Below are 16,669 nucleotides of genomic sequence, written 5' to 3' on the forward strand. Positions count from 1 at the left end.
ATTAAGCAAGCCACAATGTGGTGATCTCAGTGTAAACCCACTGTTACCATGAAGTCAGTTGAACATGGGTTTACTGGTGTGTAAGGCAAAAGAAATGTGTGTAAACGTGAGTAAAAGCTGTTGGAATTCTGAGCAACTTATCGCCAAACAGAAACATACTGAGTCATTATCCTTAACTATAAACAGCAACAGTGGTAGAGACTGATAAGCCACCAAGAAAGTTAGTCACATGTAAAAGCAGAACAAGAATTAAAATAAGTTTGAGTAACCATAATTAAATGCATTGGACAGATAATTTGTGCTATCATGGAAAACAATGATGGGGAAAATACATGATGTGTGTTGGAAGAGTTCTAGAAAAACTGTAGAATACTTCTCAGTGGAAGCAAGATACATATTTAACCTTTGCACTCAGATGACTAGCACTTGGGAAATGTCAAGAGTAGAATTATTTGAAGTAAATATTGGCCGATGGTATTGAAGTAGTGACAAGGTCTAATGTCAATGACAAACAAGCCACCAGATGAGACATCAGGAAGTAACCAAATAACTGCCCCCCCCCCCCCCCCCCCCTTTCACACTCAGTTAATATGCAAATATCATCTTCTGGTAACATTTCACACTCCACAGTGAGGTAACGGCTCTCAACCTTTCTTAGGCTGAGAAGAACCTGAAATATAATATGCTATTTCTCAAATACAGACTGAGAGTATCTTTCAAATATTCCCTCTACAGAAGAGAGGCCATCTCTCCTAGAGCTACAGCAGCAGGAAGATCTGTGAAGAGGAACGGTCATTCAAACGCCATCACTTTGATGATATCCAGTACCCTTTTAACCACTGTTCGAAGAAACTAAAGGGAGAAAACTAAACACATTAGATATTTCAAGCAATATAAAGGCTATAAAATATCACAACAAGGTAAAGATCTCAGCTATCCTATTTTGTTGCTGACTTTTCTCTTAAACAGCTTTCTCAAAGAAGTAAGTTGGCACCCCATGTGTAAAAAAAAAAAACAAACAAAAAAACTTTACTATATCTGAAATTGGCTGTCTGAAAAGTTCATCCTCTTCAGGCCTTGACCTCCACTTTTTCCTGAGCAAATCTTACCAGCTAATTCATATCTCCTTAAGTTATAGTCTCAGCTCTTCTCCCTCTTTTCTTTTTAATAGGCATTCTTTTTTTCCCTCTCAAAAGAAGAGTTCAGGTTTGAATTAATTTCCAGAAAAAACAAGTGACTAAAGCCATCAATGTCTCCTCCTTGCACAGGTATCCTATGGTGCCTTCAGATATTAGGTCTGCTTCTGTTGATGTTCTGTTTATTAATCAAACAGAAAAAACAAAACAAAAGAAACCCCAAACCTCCTCCCCCTGCAATCTGGCAGAGGTGTAGTTATTAAGCAATTTGCCAAAATCTATTTTTGTACCAATGCTATTCAATCTGATGAATTGCATGACAAAAGGAAAAAGGGCAAAACTTTCAATGTGATTTTGAAACTCCTGTAACCATCAGGAATTCTCAGGAGCGGAACTAGAACTAGGATGCTTGTTTAAAAAGACTGGGGCTGCGTACATGAGGCTCCTTCCATTTGCCTGAAGAAAGCCTCATCCTCTATGCCTTCCTCACCAGGCAGTGTGTAGCAGATGTCCACAGCAACAATGTCCATGTCAGTCTGCCCACTGATCCTGACTCAGACTCCCAGCTGGCTCATCATCCATCCCCAGGCAGAGCTCCATCCACTTCAGCTGCTCTCTCATGTAAAGGGCAACTCCCCCTCCTCATCTGTCCCTCCCGAAGAACCCGCTGCAGCACTCCAGTTGTGTCAGCTCTCCCACCTCGTCCTCTGTAGGGGAATCAGACCTCTCACTCCTCTCGTTTGTTTCCCATGCTGCAAGCAAGAGCACACAGCCACCTCAGAGAGGCACCCAGTCATCCTGATTTCCCAGAAGAGGCACGAGAGCTTTCTGTGTGATGCTGCATTTCCTTACGTATATGCATATGCTTGAAGTAAGCCCTTACCAGCTCTGCCGATTATGAGGTTCCTCCTAATCACATCACACTTTGCTTGCCAACTCACTTCCCGATAGAATGGTTTGGGTTGGGAGGGACCTTAAAGATCATCTGGTTTCAACCCCCTGCCATGGGCAGGGACACCTGCCACCAGCCCAGGCTGCTCAACTTGTTTGTGCTCATCCTCTCCCTCTCCCTTACTGCAGGCTGCTTTATTACCAGATACAGTGTGGTTTGATACTTACAATTAAAAAAAAAAAGTTGGAGCAACTAAACCCACTGTCAAATTAAATGAGATTTCTAGAAACAACGAAGTAAAAACCTGACTGCTCTGAAACAGCAGGATGGGGCAGGCAATGAGCTGTTCCTCTGGGATGCCAGTAATGGGCCAGGGACTTTGGAAAGTCATGAGAGGCTACTGGGAAAAACTGACCAGGATTAAACTGTCAAACACCCATACAAAGCTCTGAGGGAAAAAGGAGCAAAGAATGTCATACCACAGGCATTGCTCCTCACTACTCACCACTGATGCAGTACGACCCATCGCTTCTGCACCATGATCAGTGTTGAATCCCACTGAAACATTCATTGTAAGCGTCCTTCATAGTTACTTAAGCTTTAGCTTAAGTATTTCCATGGAGAAGATGCTAGTCAAATATTTGATTCCTGTACCTGTTTGGTGGAATGCTAACGACTTTGTGATGTTTACCACCAGCACCACGTTGTAAGAACCTACTGCACTATGTGCATTCAAGCAACCACACAGCTACCCCAGTGTTGCAATTCCAGCACAGATGTGTACGGGTTTTCTTCCTAGAAAATAAACGTCTGCCATGTTGACGAACTCCTGGAGAGGGAGCCTCAGCCCTGCCTCTCCTCTTATGCTTGGTTCTCCCACTGCACGATGCAGCCCAGCATCCCAGCTTCTGTCTCAATCCCATGTGCCAGGCAGAGGAGCCTAAGGAGAAACTGTTGTACTGTGCTGGGATCAAGGGTGCTGCTTGGGTTCCAGATGAGGCAGGACTTGTAGGGTTGGGGGCAGTGGGGGGAAAAAAACATACCTCTAAATAAAGCCTCAATCTTTTGAGCCAGCTCCCCAAAATGTGACCATTTCTGGTTTAAAATTCTTTATTTTCTGTCTCAAAATAACTAAACCCATCAGCTAACCCTGACAACATGTCTCAACTAATACCAAATCAGAAAAATACACATTTGATTCCGTTTTCATAGCAGTCTGCCTGCTCTGAGCTTTGTGTTGTTTTCAACTGCCCTTAGCGAGACAGACTTTTTGGAGGGGGAAAACCTGGCTTCAGTTTGGTGACAATAAGAAGTAGTCACATTGGGAAAGGATCAAAGCCTGGACATTACAAACAGACCAACTATTTGGCATATTCAGTGCTGCAGATTGTCTTTGGTAAAACTCCTCAGCCTCTGTGACAGCATCCTGGCCACAAGCAGTTCTCTACTGCTAGGACAAAGGGCAAAAGCTGAAGAAAGACAAGACTGAAATAATAGCTGACTGTGAGAAAAATAAGACAAAAAGCAAGGAATAGTAAACATCAGTGAAAGATCTGCAGTTGCTACTCAGAGAATCCACAGACACAACTACTCAAGAAGATTAGCAGACCAAACCCTGAAGAAAGAGGCTGCAAAAGAAACTTATAAAACAGGACACCAGGAAATGCCTAGACAGTACCCTGAAGGAGAAATCAAGTTTTTTTTTCCGGCAAAGAAATGAGAATTAGCCTTTATGGGGTCACAGCATGTTAGAATGGGATGCAAGCTGACTGTTAAAACAAGGTAGCATTATAAAATGGTCTTGTTGATCAAGATTCAATAACACACTTTCACTTGTTAACACAGTGCTATACCACAATGAGGTTAACAATGTTCTATCACAGTCTGCATAACACAGTTTATCTTCAGTTCAGCTCACAGCAGTCTGCAAGTTCCAGAAGGCACTAACTCATCTTTCTTAAGAAAGCAATTTTTAAAGCAAAGTATTGCTGCTGTGACAATGTCAATCTCTGCAGGCACAACTATGATATTAAATACATGTGTGTGTATGTGCAACACACAATTTCTTGAACTTGAGAAATAGCATGCGGACAGTTTGCCAGAGACTCATGCAGTTGTTGGCTGCATTCATCTAACTAAAAGAGAAAATTAGTTTAAGAATACAACTAGAGGAGTTACTAGCCTGTCATATGCTGCTATCATGAAGTTGAGGAGGAGGCTGATGGATTGCTCTACACTGATTTGGTGAGTAGAAGGAAGGCGTTTGTTTAGCTGGTAGTAGATGGATGAAATGATTGTTTCTAGTCGAGACACGTTGATCTCTGTGTTATGATCCAAAGTGTTAAGGCCATTATCTCGGAAGGCTTCAATCATATTCCAGATATCAACAAGATGAACTAAAAATAAAGGAAAAAAAATTAACTTCTATTCTGTAACGCATGCAAGCTTACTTTTATGGTACTGTTTCTGAACGCTAGGTTAGCTTTTATTTTTGAATGAACAGTTACTTATTTGTAGTCAAAGTGAGAGTCAGACTCTTGAAATTCATACTTATAGTTTGTGTCAGCTGGTTTAAAGTAACAGAGTAGAGCCCAGACATCTTGTGTGCCTTTTATTCCACCCTTCAACATCTGGGTGCTCAGGCAGAAAAACTTCATAAAGGAGAAAAGTTATCTTCCATCATCATGCAGTGCGTTTTAGCAGAGTTAGGTATTTTTATTCGAGAAAGGCATCAGCCATATTCTAAATCCACTACAAACTGGTTATAATAATTTTGAACATCCTCATGCTGACTAGTAGTTCAGTACTGAAGGAGGAACTTGATGTTCCAGTTAAACTATGACGGGATCCAGTTGATCCAGTTGCCAAATCCAGAGCATAATACTTTGTAAACACAGGTCTAGAATTCCAAAGAGTTTCCTTAAATTACCCTGCTGTATCTTAGGGCATATCTAAGAAGTCTTAACAACATAGAGAAAAAGTTTCCCAAAACCACAGTAAGTGATCTGCAGAACCACATTATTTATGTTTTTAAATATTTCAGAGCTTGAAAGGTATGCATGATAGTGGGAGAAGGCACCTAAGGATCAACAGTAATCCATCAGTCCAAACTGAACATGATCCAACAGTTACAAAGGACAGACTTATTTGCTAACTTCACATCTTTTGTTATCTTCCATAACCTATAAAAAAGGGTCTGAAGTAAGAGTGTGACCTTCAATGTTTCTTACATAAAACTCATCTTCATATTTCTTACATAAAAACCACACAATAACGAAAGCCAAGCTACCTAGTCACGCCAAGCACATGCCCCTGGATCACCCTGTGGTCCAGACAAAGATCATAAACGCACAGCCTCATCTACACATACACATATGGCAAAGGTTACTCAAGGCATATGCATGGCATCAGTGAACTGGGTCCAAAGTGTGCACTGTACTATAATCAGCACTTTTTAATACCTCTCTCTGCTGATTAACAGAGCTTTTGAATTCAAAAGCATGACTCAAAGACAAGAACCAACACTTTTCCATAGGAATGAAGAAGTTGTAAGCCATCCATCAAATGAAAGGCACTGTGCGGACTGGCCCAACAGCCCTACGAGACACACATGCATCCTGTGGTCAGCTACAGTGCTACAGAGGAGCTACAATTTGCAGCATGCAGGCACGCAAGTCCTCTGCAGGACTCCTCAGCTGTTCTCCTGTCCTCTTCCACATGAGACACACAGTAATTCCACTTCACTGGAAGGAGGGACCTATTCCAGCATACATCAGTGTTTCGCTTTCTGCTGCGCCTGACGCAACGGTAGCGGAATGCAAAGTAGCATCACTTATTCTCCCTTGGATTAGTCTTTCTTTGGTGAGCTCTCCAAGGGTTAAAGGACCATGAAAGAGAATGAGAAAACTTACACTGACTAGCATGGTATGAACCTGAAGGATTCTTTATGGTTGCTACATTTCACATATGCCACCACAGTCAGATCCAGACACTTTCACACTAGTGACTGTATTATGCATCACCAAAGTCATACCTCTGCCTGGCTGTCAGGTGGTTTGCAGTATGCCCTGATGGAACAGGAGCTCAAATAGCTTGAGATGCCTGCATCTGACACTGAGGGCAACTGAAATATGTCCAGCTGGCCCATATATTTTAAATTTTTGAAACAAAGAACAAAACTGAAGATATTCTACAGTATTGGACAAAGATCGCTGCCTCTTTTTAATTATATATGTAATCTCTGTTTAGTTTAAGTAACAACTACCATTTTCTGATAAAATGCTTGCTTACTCTCACTGTACTTAAAATTGACATGGGTAGAATATTTGAAACAATCATGCATGAGAAGTTCTTGAAGATAAAGAGTAATTATAACTTACGATTACATCTTTTTTGTACAAACCGCAGCTTACAGGCTGTTCGATACGTTGAAAGTCTGATGACATCAAAATTCTGTGCTCCTATGAATAAAGAAAAATTTGTGTTTTTCTTTCCTCTATAACATTCAGCTTACCCCTGAGAGATTTACTTAAAAATGGTTTGAGTGTTTCTTCACATACATCATCTTTGTCATACAAACGTGACAAAGATTTTCATTACGTATGTCATGGTAAAGTGATTTTCAGCAGTGTATTATAAACTGACCTAAGTTTGAGACTTGTACGAGTACCTTAACAAGGAAGCAAGAATTAAGTGGTGAGTGGGTAAGGAAGAGGACTGTGCTGATGTTGGAAGACACGTACACAAAAGATAAGAGACAAAGAAAAGGTGGGGTTAGTACTGCTACCACCTTCTGCACCACAGCCCCTTCAGGAGCATGCTTTTGGTCTCCCAAATAGATGCAAATCAGTAAGAAGCAGAAGAAAAAGCACAAAAACATAAAAAATAATAAAAAAAATAATCTTCACCAACAACCTCCCACTTCAAGATGTGTGTTATACCGTCAAACAATCCCACATCAGGAAATATTTGAATGCCATTATCTATCACTAGCCTGTACATCTACTAGTTCCAGCAATTACTCTGAACATTACAAACCTGAGCAATTTCAGAAAGTTGTATTAACCCTCTACCAAACAGACCTGCGTACCTCCTATACTGACCAAACGAGAGCATAAATGATGTGGGGATGATAAATGATACTGAAGTCCAGTACTGATCATTTTAATTTGGAAGCAGCCAACAAGTCAAGTCTTGAAAATCCCATTAATCTTAAACCACAATGCCATTTAAACGGCTCACAATTCAACAGCATTAGCAGCTATGTCCTAAAATCAATATAGTTCTAAGGTGTAGCCTGAAACAATCCAGTTGCACATGAGCAACAGCACAGATGCACATGGCTCCTGCAACTCTTGTTTTCTCACAGGAACACACAAAAGCAGGCTCTGCCGCAGTCTTTCATACTTCTCTCAAAAGCCAGAGCCTAGATGAGTAAAGAACTGAGAAACGGGCACAACTGTGACTTGCAGAATCCAGACTTCTCAAAGATACTTAAAAACAAAAACCCAAGCCCACATCCTCCTAAATAAAGTATCAGGTTGCTGTATAAGGGGGTCTTGCTCAAAGATGGTAACTTATTCCCTCCTATGTTCTGAATTCAGAAACCAACTTGCAAATACCTCATTTGAATTACCTTTGTGTAGGCATCCACTGACTCACAGCTGCAAATTTAAGAAAGTCTTCTTGGCTTTTAGATATTTCATCACAATTTCGCAAATACAATGCCAAAAGATCTTTTAAGAACAAGCAGATGCATGTACTGTGTCTTGAAAGTGACATACAAGGATTATCTCTCTCCATCACTGATGTAGGCTTGAAGGTAAAAAGGTGCTCAGAAGATCAGTGAGGGGGGTGACCCACTTCCCAATTCAAGGCTCCCCATGACGGCTTACTTCAGAGTGACACTAGACTAGCCAGCACCTGAGGAGCGTTCTTCTGCTTTATAGTATGGCGCTATAAATTTCAGTGGATTATTTCACAGCGTCATCTTTAGAAAACTAGTCTCCGATATTTCAGGAAAGTACTTGCCTAGGTAAACATAGGCTGGAGTATTCAGATCCAAGGCTACAACAAAATAGCTCACTTCATATTTTCTACGCAGTATTCTTTCAAAACTCTCAATTAGGCTGCATACTTCTATCTTTCACACCAGAGAGCACACTTCCACAAACCGTGAGTCTTCACAAAATGCTCTGGCTGTATAAAATATATGTATACCAATTTATACAGAAAATATTTACATATACATAAAAGGTCATTTAACAGCTACACGTAGAAACAGAAACAAAAAGGAAAAGTCATCCATCTTCTGTTCTCATCTTCCTGTGTCACATTAAAGCTTTTGTATTAAACAAGGCCATTCTTTTAAACTATCAGAAGATAAAGTGGGACGTGTTTTCAAGACAATCTCTATCCCTCAATCATGGAATGGATGAGGCTGGAAGGCACTGCTGGAGATCACCTAGTCCTCTCCCTGCTCCAACAGGGCCTGCCACAGCAACTTGCCTGACTGTATTCAGTTGATTTTGAGTATCTTCAAGGATGGAGACTCCACAACTTCAGCCGGCAACCTCTCCCAGTGCTCAACCACCAACTACCCTCACAGTAAAACTGTTTTTTCTCGCAATGAGATGGAATTTGTTGCGTTTCAGTTTGGGCCTGCTACCTTGTATCCTGCCACTGAGCTGAGAAAAGTCTGGCTCCATCTTCTTTATACCCTTCCATAAGATAAACTCTGTACGTATACTGCAGTTCAGAGAAATCAAGAACAGCTTACACTGAATTCTTGCCTGTCCGACAGCTCCATAAGCACTACTAACGCAACACCCCCACATCACAGGGTAGCACACCCAGCGTGGGTGAATGCCAAGGTCTACTCTCATCTCACCCGAGCAGTTACCTAAACACTTCAGCAAATGTGCATGTTGATCAACAACAAATGGTCGTGGAAAGCATCGATTTTACACATCACACATCTACCCTGCATATGAAGCTCACCTAGAAAGGAAACCATTTGTGTGTCCACTTTATAGGGAAACATTCTAACACAGGGGAGGTGAAGCTTAAGACCTTAAGATTTCTCATACTGATATGCTGAAGAGCCTTACAGAGCAAGGCAGTTAGAACGTCTGTACACCAGCACTTTCACTGATAATGAACAGCAAGAACCACAGCTGCAAGAAGAGACACCTTGCCTAAAGACAATAAAAGTTCTGAATATTTTCAACAAATTAGCCAAAGCTAAGAACTAGCAAGACGTCTGTACTAAATGATCACAAGATTACTGTAACACTTTAAAGTGACAAGGCAAATGTAATATACTCTGATGCACCAGTCAAAGCATTGCTACTGGAGAAGTACGTTTGTCATTTCAAAAGGTTCTAATGAGATTTCACCCAGGATATCATGCACAATTCAGTGACCTTTGCTCAAGTAAAGCTGAATAGAGGCAGAGAAGACCAGGAGATGAGCTATACATCAGGGAGGCTGCAGGAGTTAGTTTGTGCTAGATGCTGAACAAGCCAAAAAGGGACAAGACTATAAACTCAAACACAAAACAAGTTGGAAAGATGGGGAGAAATACTAAGACTGGTGTCACATGAAAGGAAGCAGATATAAATTAGCCAGGAATAAAACTGTTCCTGAAGTTATGGGACACCTGTAACTGCCATAAGAATGTTAATCTGGAATTCCTTCAACAAAATAGCACGAATATAGTATTGTTTTAAGAAAGACCGTCACCAGCCTGTAACTAATTACAGGACACACTTGACTAACATAGGAACTTCATTCAGTCCTGCCTTCCCACAGGAAAGTAAAATAACATGATGCCAAGGAAACACACAGTCTTTTACTTCTAACTGCACCTATCTTTTTTTAAAAGGCTAAGTCTCATTCCTTTACATTATATTATCTCTGGACAGGCATTTGATTTCTAGTAACAATTACAGCCTCTCTTTCAGAGAATGGTCCTGTAAAAAAAAAAAACCAACCCAAAACCAACACAACCACCCCCCAAGCATCTCAAACTGTTTCTCTTCTGAGTCACACTAGCATTGTGGTGCAATATTTTTATTTTTTTAAGGTTAAGGACCTGTCTGTTGTAATTATTTATTTCAAGTTTTCCCACAAACTTACTTTAGATATTGCCATACATGAGAAATGTGAATGTTCCTTAAAAAAGGAGCTTCACAAAACCTAGCAGTGAATGACCTTTCAGGCAGCTGCGACTCATCTCTTGTGTTCTCCTCCTGACCAGCACCCAGAAGCACCCAGGATGCTTTTCACTAGATGAGGCAATAGTCTTGTGGAAACGAGATGCAGATGATCTGGTAAAACTATCAACGTGAAGCTCTCAGTAAAGAATAAATGACATTATGTCTTCAAATTTCTTACTTACTCATTTCCATGAACAGCTGTCTCTTCTCTGCCATTGTCCTCCTCCTCTTCCCACTCTCCTCAATCATTCTGAAGACAAAAACGGCAAACACTGTTTGTGCTAGAATTTTGTTACAAGAGCAACTTACTGTGAACAACATTATTTTATCCCTCAACTGGAACAGTTTGATTATATTTGGTAAACCAAAAGACCAGCAGAAAGACAGACATCTCTTCATAACGATCATGTTCCAAAACGGACAGATAAAAATCTGTTAACAAGTCTGAAGTGTAAGTGCTGTACAGTACGGGAAACATTCATTCTCAACATTTTAGTTGCTAATATGAAGTTTGCAGAACTCAGAGCTGCATACATATACATATAGCAATATTGTGTAAAGAATCCCTTCCGGTTCAAAGCGATTTTGTTTGCACAATACAAAGCAAGCAAGACCTCGCCACAACCAGCTGAGCCAATGTACAGATTTGCACCGCTGGTGCTCAAAAGGAGAAAGCACATTGCATTCCTTTCCCTGGCTGACAGAGGTCAATAACATCTCTCTTCCTTGCCTAAGGTTCTTGTGGGGATGCTGGGTTTGGGGGCAGAGGGTTCTCCCGGCTTTAAACAAAACTTGCAAGGCTGCATTTAACTTTCAAACCTGATGCCTGAGGTCAGATCCAATTTGACAGGGAAGTAAGGGCCTTAAATATAATTAAGGTGGAAAGGAAAAAAAAACAGCCATGTTGTTTGGTCACACAGGGCTCCCTTTCTCAGGAAAGCAGATGAAAGTAGTAACAACAACATGGTTGAACTGATACACCAAGGTAAGGAGGCACAGGGACAATTTAGTACCTCATATGGGTTGCTTCATTATATAATCCTAAAAGACAAACGCTTAAATTTAGTCAACTCCAGCGAAAAGAAAGCAAAATTAACTATGAACATAAAATTTCACTTAAAATTACTAAATTACATTATTCTTTTGTTATCAGATTCACCAACTCTTTAAATATTTTTTAAACATCTAAATAAAAAAAGGCAAACTATTATTCTACAATTACACCAGAATCTAACTCTAAGGGAGTTAGTCAGCTCACCCTCATGCAACATGGCAGGACAGATTTCATCAGGCTTAAATGTCAACCAAGGAAAAGCAAGTCGTGTCTTGGCACTTCACACACACTCTGATTAACAGTTTCCCTCAGCAGTTGTCCATTGCCTGTTAATTATTCTCTGGTGAAGATGCTGCAACACATTCATCTTGAAAGCCACCAAAACCTTTTTCCTCAACTGTTCATAAAAGGAAAATAAGTGTATGGTGATATAAAGTAATCTGCAAATATATTTTCTTATTTTTTTCCTAATAGGAAAATTAGCAAAACAGAAAGCCATACTCAGAACCAACATGCTTCTGTATTACATTTTTAAAAGGAAAAAACCTCAATAGCATTGTGCAGATTTTTTCAGCTTCCTAAAATAAATTTTATTAAGTTAAATAAATATATGCAAATGGGATGTCTTATCTTCTCAACCAAGGTTCTTCACTATGCATTGTCTCGAGCTGTACTTCCCAGGGGACTGGAGCAGCTGTTCACAGAGCTGGGCACTGGGAAATGTCACCCATGTGATGCATTTTGTTCACCCACAAGTTCCAGCTATCCTCATACAATGCCCCAGACCTAAGAGTTTTTTGGAGCTAACTAAGATTCTCTTTATTTCCTCATCACTTAAAACATGCACGCCATCTTGAAGAATGCCCATTACTGTACCAGTCGTTAGCTTTACTTCAAGTGCTAGCGCCACTCTAAATGCCACAACAGATGGACTCCAGCAGGTAAATTAGTTATTTGATCTTTTAAGTTGTTTTTAGTAGAGACTCCATCAAGACACAAGGGACATCATCTGAATCTTCTACGACACCAAAAAAAATCATCATGATAGTATTATACCTTGTCCTTGGGCTTCAGGTACACATGTCCTTCACTCCACCTTCCAAACCCCCTGTTTCCAAGCCAATCTCATTTTTCTGCAAAGCTGGAACCAGTCCCTGGGGAACTTGCCTCGCACCAGAGTGGCAAGACAGAGTGATACTAGAGATACCGTAACCATCATTTCTCCCAGCAATTACCTACTAGAGCCCACAGACTCCAGCTAAACCCATGGGAGAGGCCTCCTACTCTGCTTTCAGAGAAGGCACAGAGACATGCTACCAATCAGCAAGGAAAAGCAGATGGCAATGCCAGATACTCCCATTCACCACCGCCACTCGAGAGGCTGTGCAAGTATCACAGATGAGGCCCAGGGAAGGACTAAAGGCTCAGATGAAGCAGGGTGTAAGACTAATCCTGTATATTAAGTCTGCAATTAATTTTGCTGCTCTGTGCTAACATGTACATTGAAAGTCACATCAAGCTTTTTCCCCTCAGACACCTCACTGCCTTGCAGGTGTCAGGATTTGAGTTTTCTAAGAGGTCATTCAAGCTGCTTGGGCCATGGTCATGGAACACTATCATACATAACCCATAGCTCAACAGGTTAGATTGAACAAGACATATACTTTTTAAAATTTTAAAGGAGCTAGCATTACCCTTCATGATCTCTGCAAAGCAAATGAATGAATTAGATGTTCATCCATGTCCTTGAAGTGAGACCTGAATAACTTAAAGTGGTCTCTCCATGATTATGGAATGCTGCAGGGACACATCAACAAAGCCCGATTCACCCATAGCTCTGGAATTATCTTGTACAGATTCTTCAGGTGCGGTCTCAGGAAAATCATGTCCCAAGGAACATTGCCTCAGGACCTCCTCCATGTCCCCTGCCTTTCTTGAAGGGAGCAAAAGATTTGAAATTTGCATTAGGCGAGCAGCTCAACAGTCACGTACCTGCTCACCAAAACAACCTGTTACTATTTAGGTTCACCAGCTCTCCGTGCTGATTCTTTCCTGCTATTATCTGTGACGGGACAAACATGTAAGAAATTATATTTCTGGGCCAGAGTGTCCCACATTGTACAGACAAATAGCAGAGAGAGAAAAGAGACAAACTGGCAGATACTTAGAAAAGTTGTGGAAATTACATTAGTCATATGAGATCCATTAGAATAATTGACAAACCCATTTTTAAAGCCTGAGCAATCAGATACAGAAGGATCCCTTGCTGATGAAGGAGAAAGAGGGAAAGTCTACATCCATCTTTGCACTTTAAACCTATCTCAAGTTCAAACCAGGAATGAACTAAACCCAGAATAACTGCAATTATGTTAAGGATGCAAATTACAGTGTTCAACATCAGAAAAAAAAAAGGTAAATTGCAGTTTGTTCTGCATTATTGTTTTTTTCTGTTTGGTTGTGTTGGAAGGGGGTGGCAGTGTGGGGTTTTTTGGTAGGGATTTTTTTGGTGGTTTTTTTTGTCTGGTTGTACATTTTAGTTACATGTTAGTTGTTTGATTGGGTGTTTTTCAAACATTTGTGGCACAATGCATCAGAAAAGTGCCAAGAAACATGCATGGATTGAAATGACAAGATGGATGCTTAGAATGAACATATGGGGAGAAGAAATGCTAAAAAATATTTATGTACCAACAGAGGACAATGTGAATGCACTGGGATTCTCCAGTATCACATTACATGTTTAAACAGGTACTTAGGAGGGTTTTTTCCATTCAGTTTTGTCCTTCACATTTGATGATGAGCTGTTTCTAAACACTTGGTATCTACTTCATCATTCTTTAAAATCCCGACACATTAGCAACGCTTGGGAGAAGCGGCACACACAGATCCATGCCTATCTGACAGAAGAGCACTGCATTTCTCTCCTGTCTCTTGAACATACGCTACCATTTTAGTGTGTGGTAACTACATAGCATACACTGAAGAAGGCCCAAGCCCATTTCTGCAGGAACCAGACACTACACTGCTACAAGGAGGACAGCAGCAACATATATCTAAAAGTGTCAGTATTTCACATTATGAACAGCAGAAAGTTCTTATACATTCACAAAATGTCAGCTTTGGACCTGAACATTTCCATAAGAGTAACCCAAATCAAGTTTGTTGGACCCAAGCCACAAAAAAGAACTCAGATAAAGTGCTAAATAGGGATTTAGAAGAAGAAAAATGCTTGGTCATGCTTAAAAGCCTTAATTATTTTATTGCAAAGTTCTGCTAAGAGAGTAACAGCACATTACTGGGCCAAATCCAGCCAATGCAGTATCCCATCACCAAAACGAACCCAAAGCAGGTGAGCAGGGAAGAACAAAAGGATGGGGCAAGCATACAGAAAAACTTCCCAAGAACTTCCAAAACCCTGCTGCACTGAGACTTGCTGAGCCAAAGCGATTCTCTGTATTTAGTAACCACCAACATCCTTTCACCCCCACAAGCCTGTTTGTCCCTTTAGTGCCCCATAAATTTGACATTCGCGCTGTGCAGCAGGAATTTCCAAACACGAATCCCACAGCTCAACAAACCACCACACTGGCTTTTCTGCACCTCCCTCCTCCTACCAGATTCACAAGGCTCCGGGTTTTTCTGCTGAGACACGCAGAAAAATTAATCGCTATCCACTCTCTCCATGACATTCATGATTTTATAATTCTGTAACGTTATCTCCTCCCCTGCTGCCTTTCCTCCACCTGGAGGGATCTCAGCTTATTTTGCCATTCCTTAGCACGTACTGAGTGCACTCTGCTCCTGTAAGCCCAAATCAACACATTCGTGTCAAGAAAGCTATGCAGCCAAGGTCAGGCTAAGAGGTGACTATAGCAATTAATGTGCATGACATTAGGAAAAGCCTGGGATGGAAAGCCACAACAGACTGAACAAGGAGATGAGAAGTGGAGAAGAACAGTGGATCACTGCTCTGCACAGCAATGACTGGAATGGCCAGCAGCAGCAGTGCAGAATACACACAATGTTATTTGACCTGGGCAAACTGAAAGATGAGAGGTAAGGATCAAAACTGCTGTGGAGAGCAGAAAAACCAGCTTTTCCAAAATAAACTAACTGTGAATTTAAGTCTTCCTCTAGCCATGAAATGCAACAATGAGATGCATTTCATTTTCCTGTAGCTTTCAGTACGTGTAGCTGCATGCTGCCTGAAGGTGCATATGCCTACAAACCCTAGAACTTGCAGATGAAGAACCCATGCAAGAATCAATATGGATTCAGAAGATGAAGTTAGGAGGGAGTTCTAATAGAAAACTACCTTAAGTATTAATCAGACTTACACAAACAACAGTACATACTGTACCTTGGTACGTCTACTTCAAGGGGAATGGGCAAAACTGAGAGGGAACTGTTAAATCCTAACTTCAGTGTTTAAGCACAGTCTGAAACTGCATACACAAATACCAAAAGTGACAGACAGTGTTCTGAAGTTTTGGCCGTGGTACAAAATGCCCGACCTCCATCCAGCCTCAGACTTTTCAATGCTAGATAGTACAACTGTTTTCTGTAGACTAGGCCTAATGATTTCTTATTTCTTCCCTTAGGCTTCCTGCCATCTACACTGAGTGCCTCAAATGTAGAATTAATCAAAAGAGCCTACAAATTAAGACACCAAGACTTGGGATTAGTAGTGTCTAATTAGAAAAGTCTGCTTTCTTTACCCCACTCTAAAACACCATGGAATTTCAGAATAATTACACAGAAATGCAAGGTTCCCCAAAAGGTCCTTGCAGCAAAAAAAGTTCTCACCTACCAGTAGAGATACTTCAACTTCTTCAAAGCCAAGCAGTTTGAGATTCAGACAATACTTCTTGCTATTTATATAAAGCTAGAAATCAAATACCTCTGAATTTCACAGGAAACTATAGATATTTCTAATTAGGTTCAGAGATGTTACGCTTTAATTATTCTGAAAAGGCTGGATTTTGCTTTAAAGGTCAGGGTTAAAGTTGTAGTACCAAGTCCTGCCTGTATGATCGAGAAACCCGTAAAATTCCATTCTACACTCCTGGAGCTTTGTAGGGGTGTGGGTTTTGTTTGTTTATTTTAAACAGAAACATAAGAATGACCACACTGTGTCAGACCAAAAGTATGAGTTCCTCATCATCTTTCTGCTTCTTTTAGACTCTTTACTGCATAGTTCTATTTCATGCTTCCCCTTGCCTCCACCCATTTCTGTATTGGAGAAGACAAAAATAATCCTCAGACATCATCTCTTTTCTAGGCAGAAGAATCTGAAGACTAGCTGTCTCTTGCCGAGAAATCACTCATACTTATGACTGATCTTTATCATCTTCTACCATTCCTTTTC

At 40.7% G+C, this 16,669-nt stretch overlaps 1 protein-coding gene across 19 annotated transcripts in view; it reads right to left on the bottom strand.

The window, feature by feature from the left end:
* The window catches only part of DTNB (dystrobrevin beta), a 214,998-nt gene that overhangs the window by 186,670 nt on the left and 11,659 nt on the right, over positions 1-16,669 (bottom strand). For 12 of the 19 annotated variants that reach the window (XR_008822463.1, XR_008822462.1, XM_056342515.1 and 9 more), the window contains 3 exons: positions 10,430-10,497; positions 6,408-6,488; positions 4,211-4,424 (listed from right to left, as the gene is read on the bottom strand). The exons of 1 other annotated variant lie outside the window; for it this stretch is intronic. Coding sequence is in view for 13 of the 18 variants with exons in the window: in XM_056342515.1 (XP_056198490.1) it covers positions 4,211-4,424; positions 6,408-6,488; positions 10,430-10,496 (362 nt within the window). In the remaining 5 variants the exon portion in view is untranslated. Of the gene's footprint in view, positions 1-4,210; positions 4,425-6,407; positions 6,489-10,429; positions 10,498-11,505; positions 11,699-16,669 lie in introns of those variants that run through there. 6 more of the 19 variants (XM_056342509.1, XM_056342510.1, XM_056342525.1 and 3 more) reach the window with 4 other exon arrangements.

The sequence above is a fragment of the Falco biarmicus genome, chromosome 6 (assembly GCF_023638135.1).
Source record: "Falco biarmicus isolate bFalBia1 chromosome 6, bFalBia1.pri, whole genome shotgun sequence".
NCBI lineage: Eukaryota > Metazoa > Chordata > Aves > Falconiformes > Falconidae > Falco > Falco biarmicus.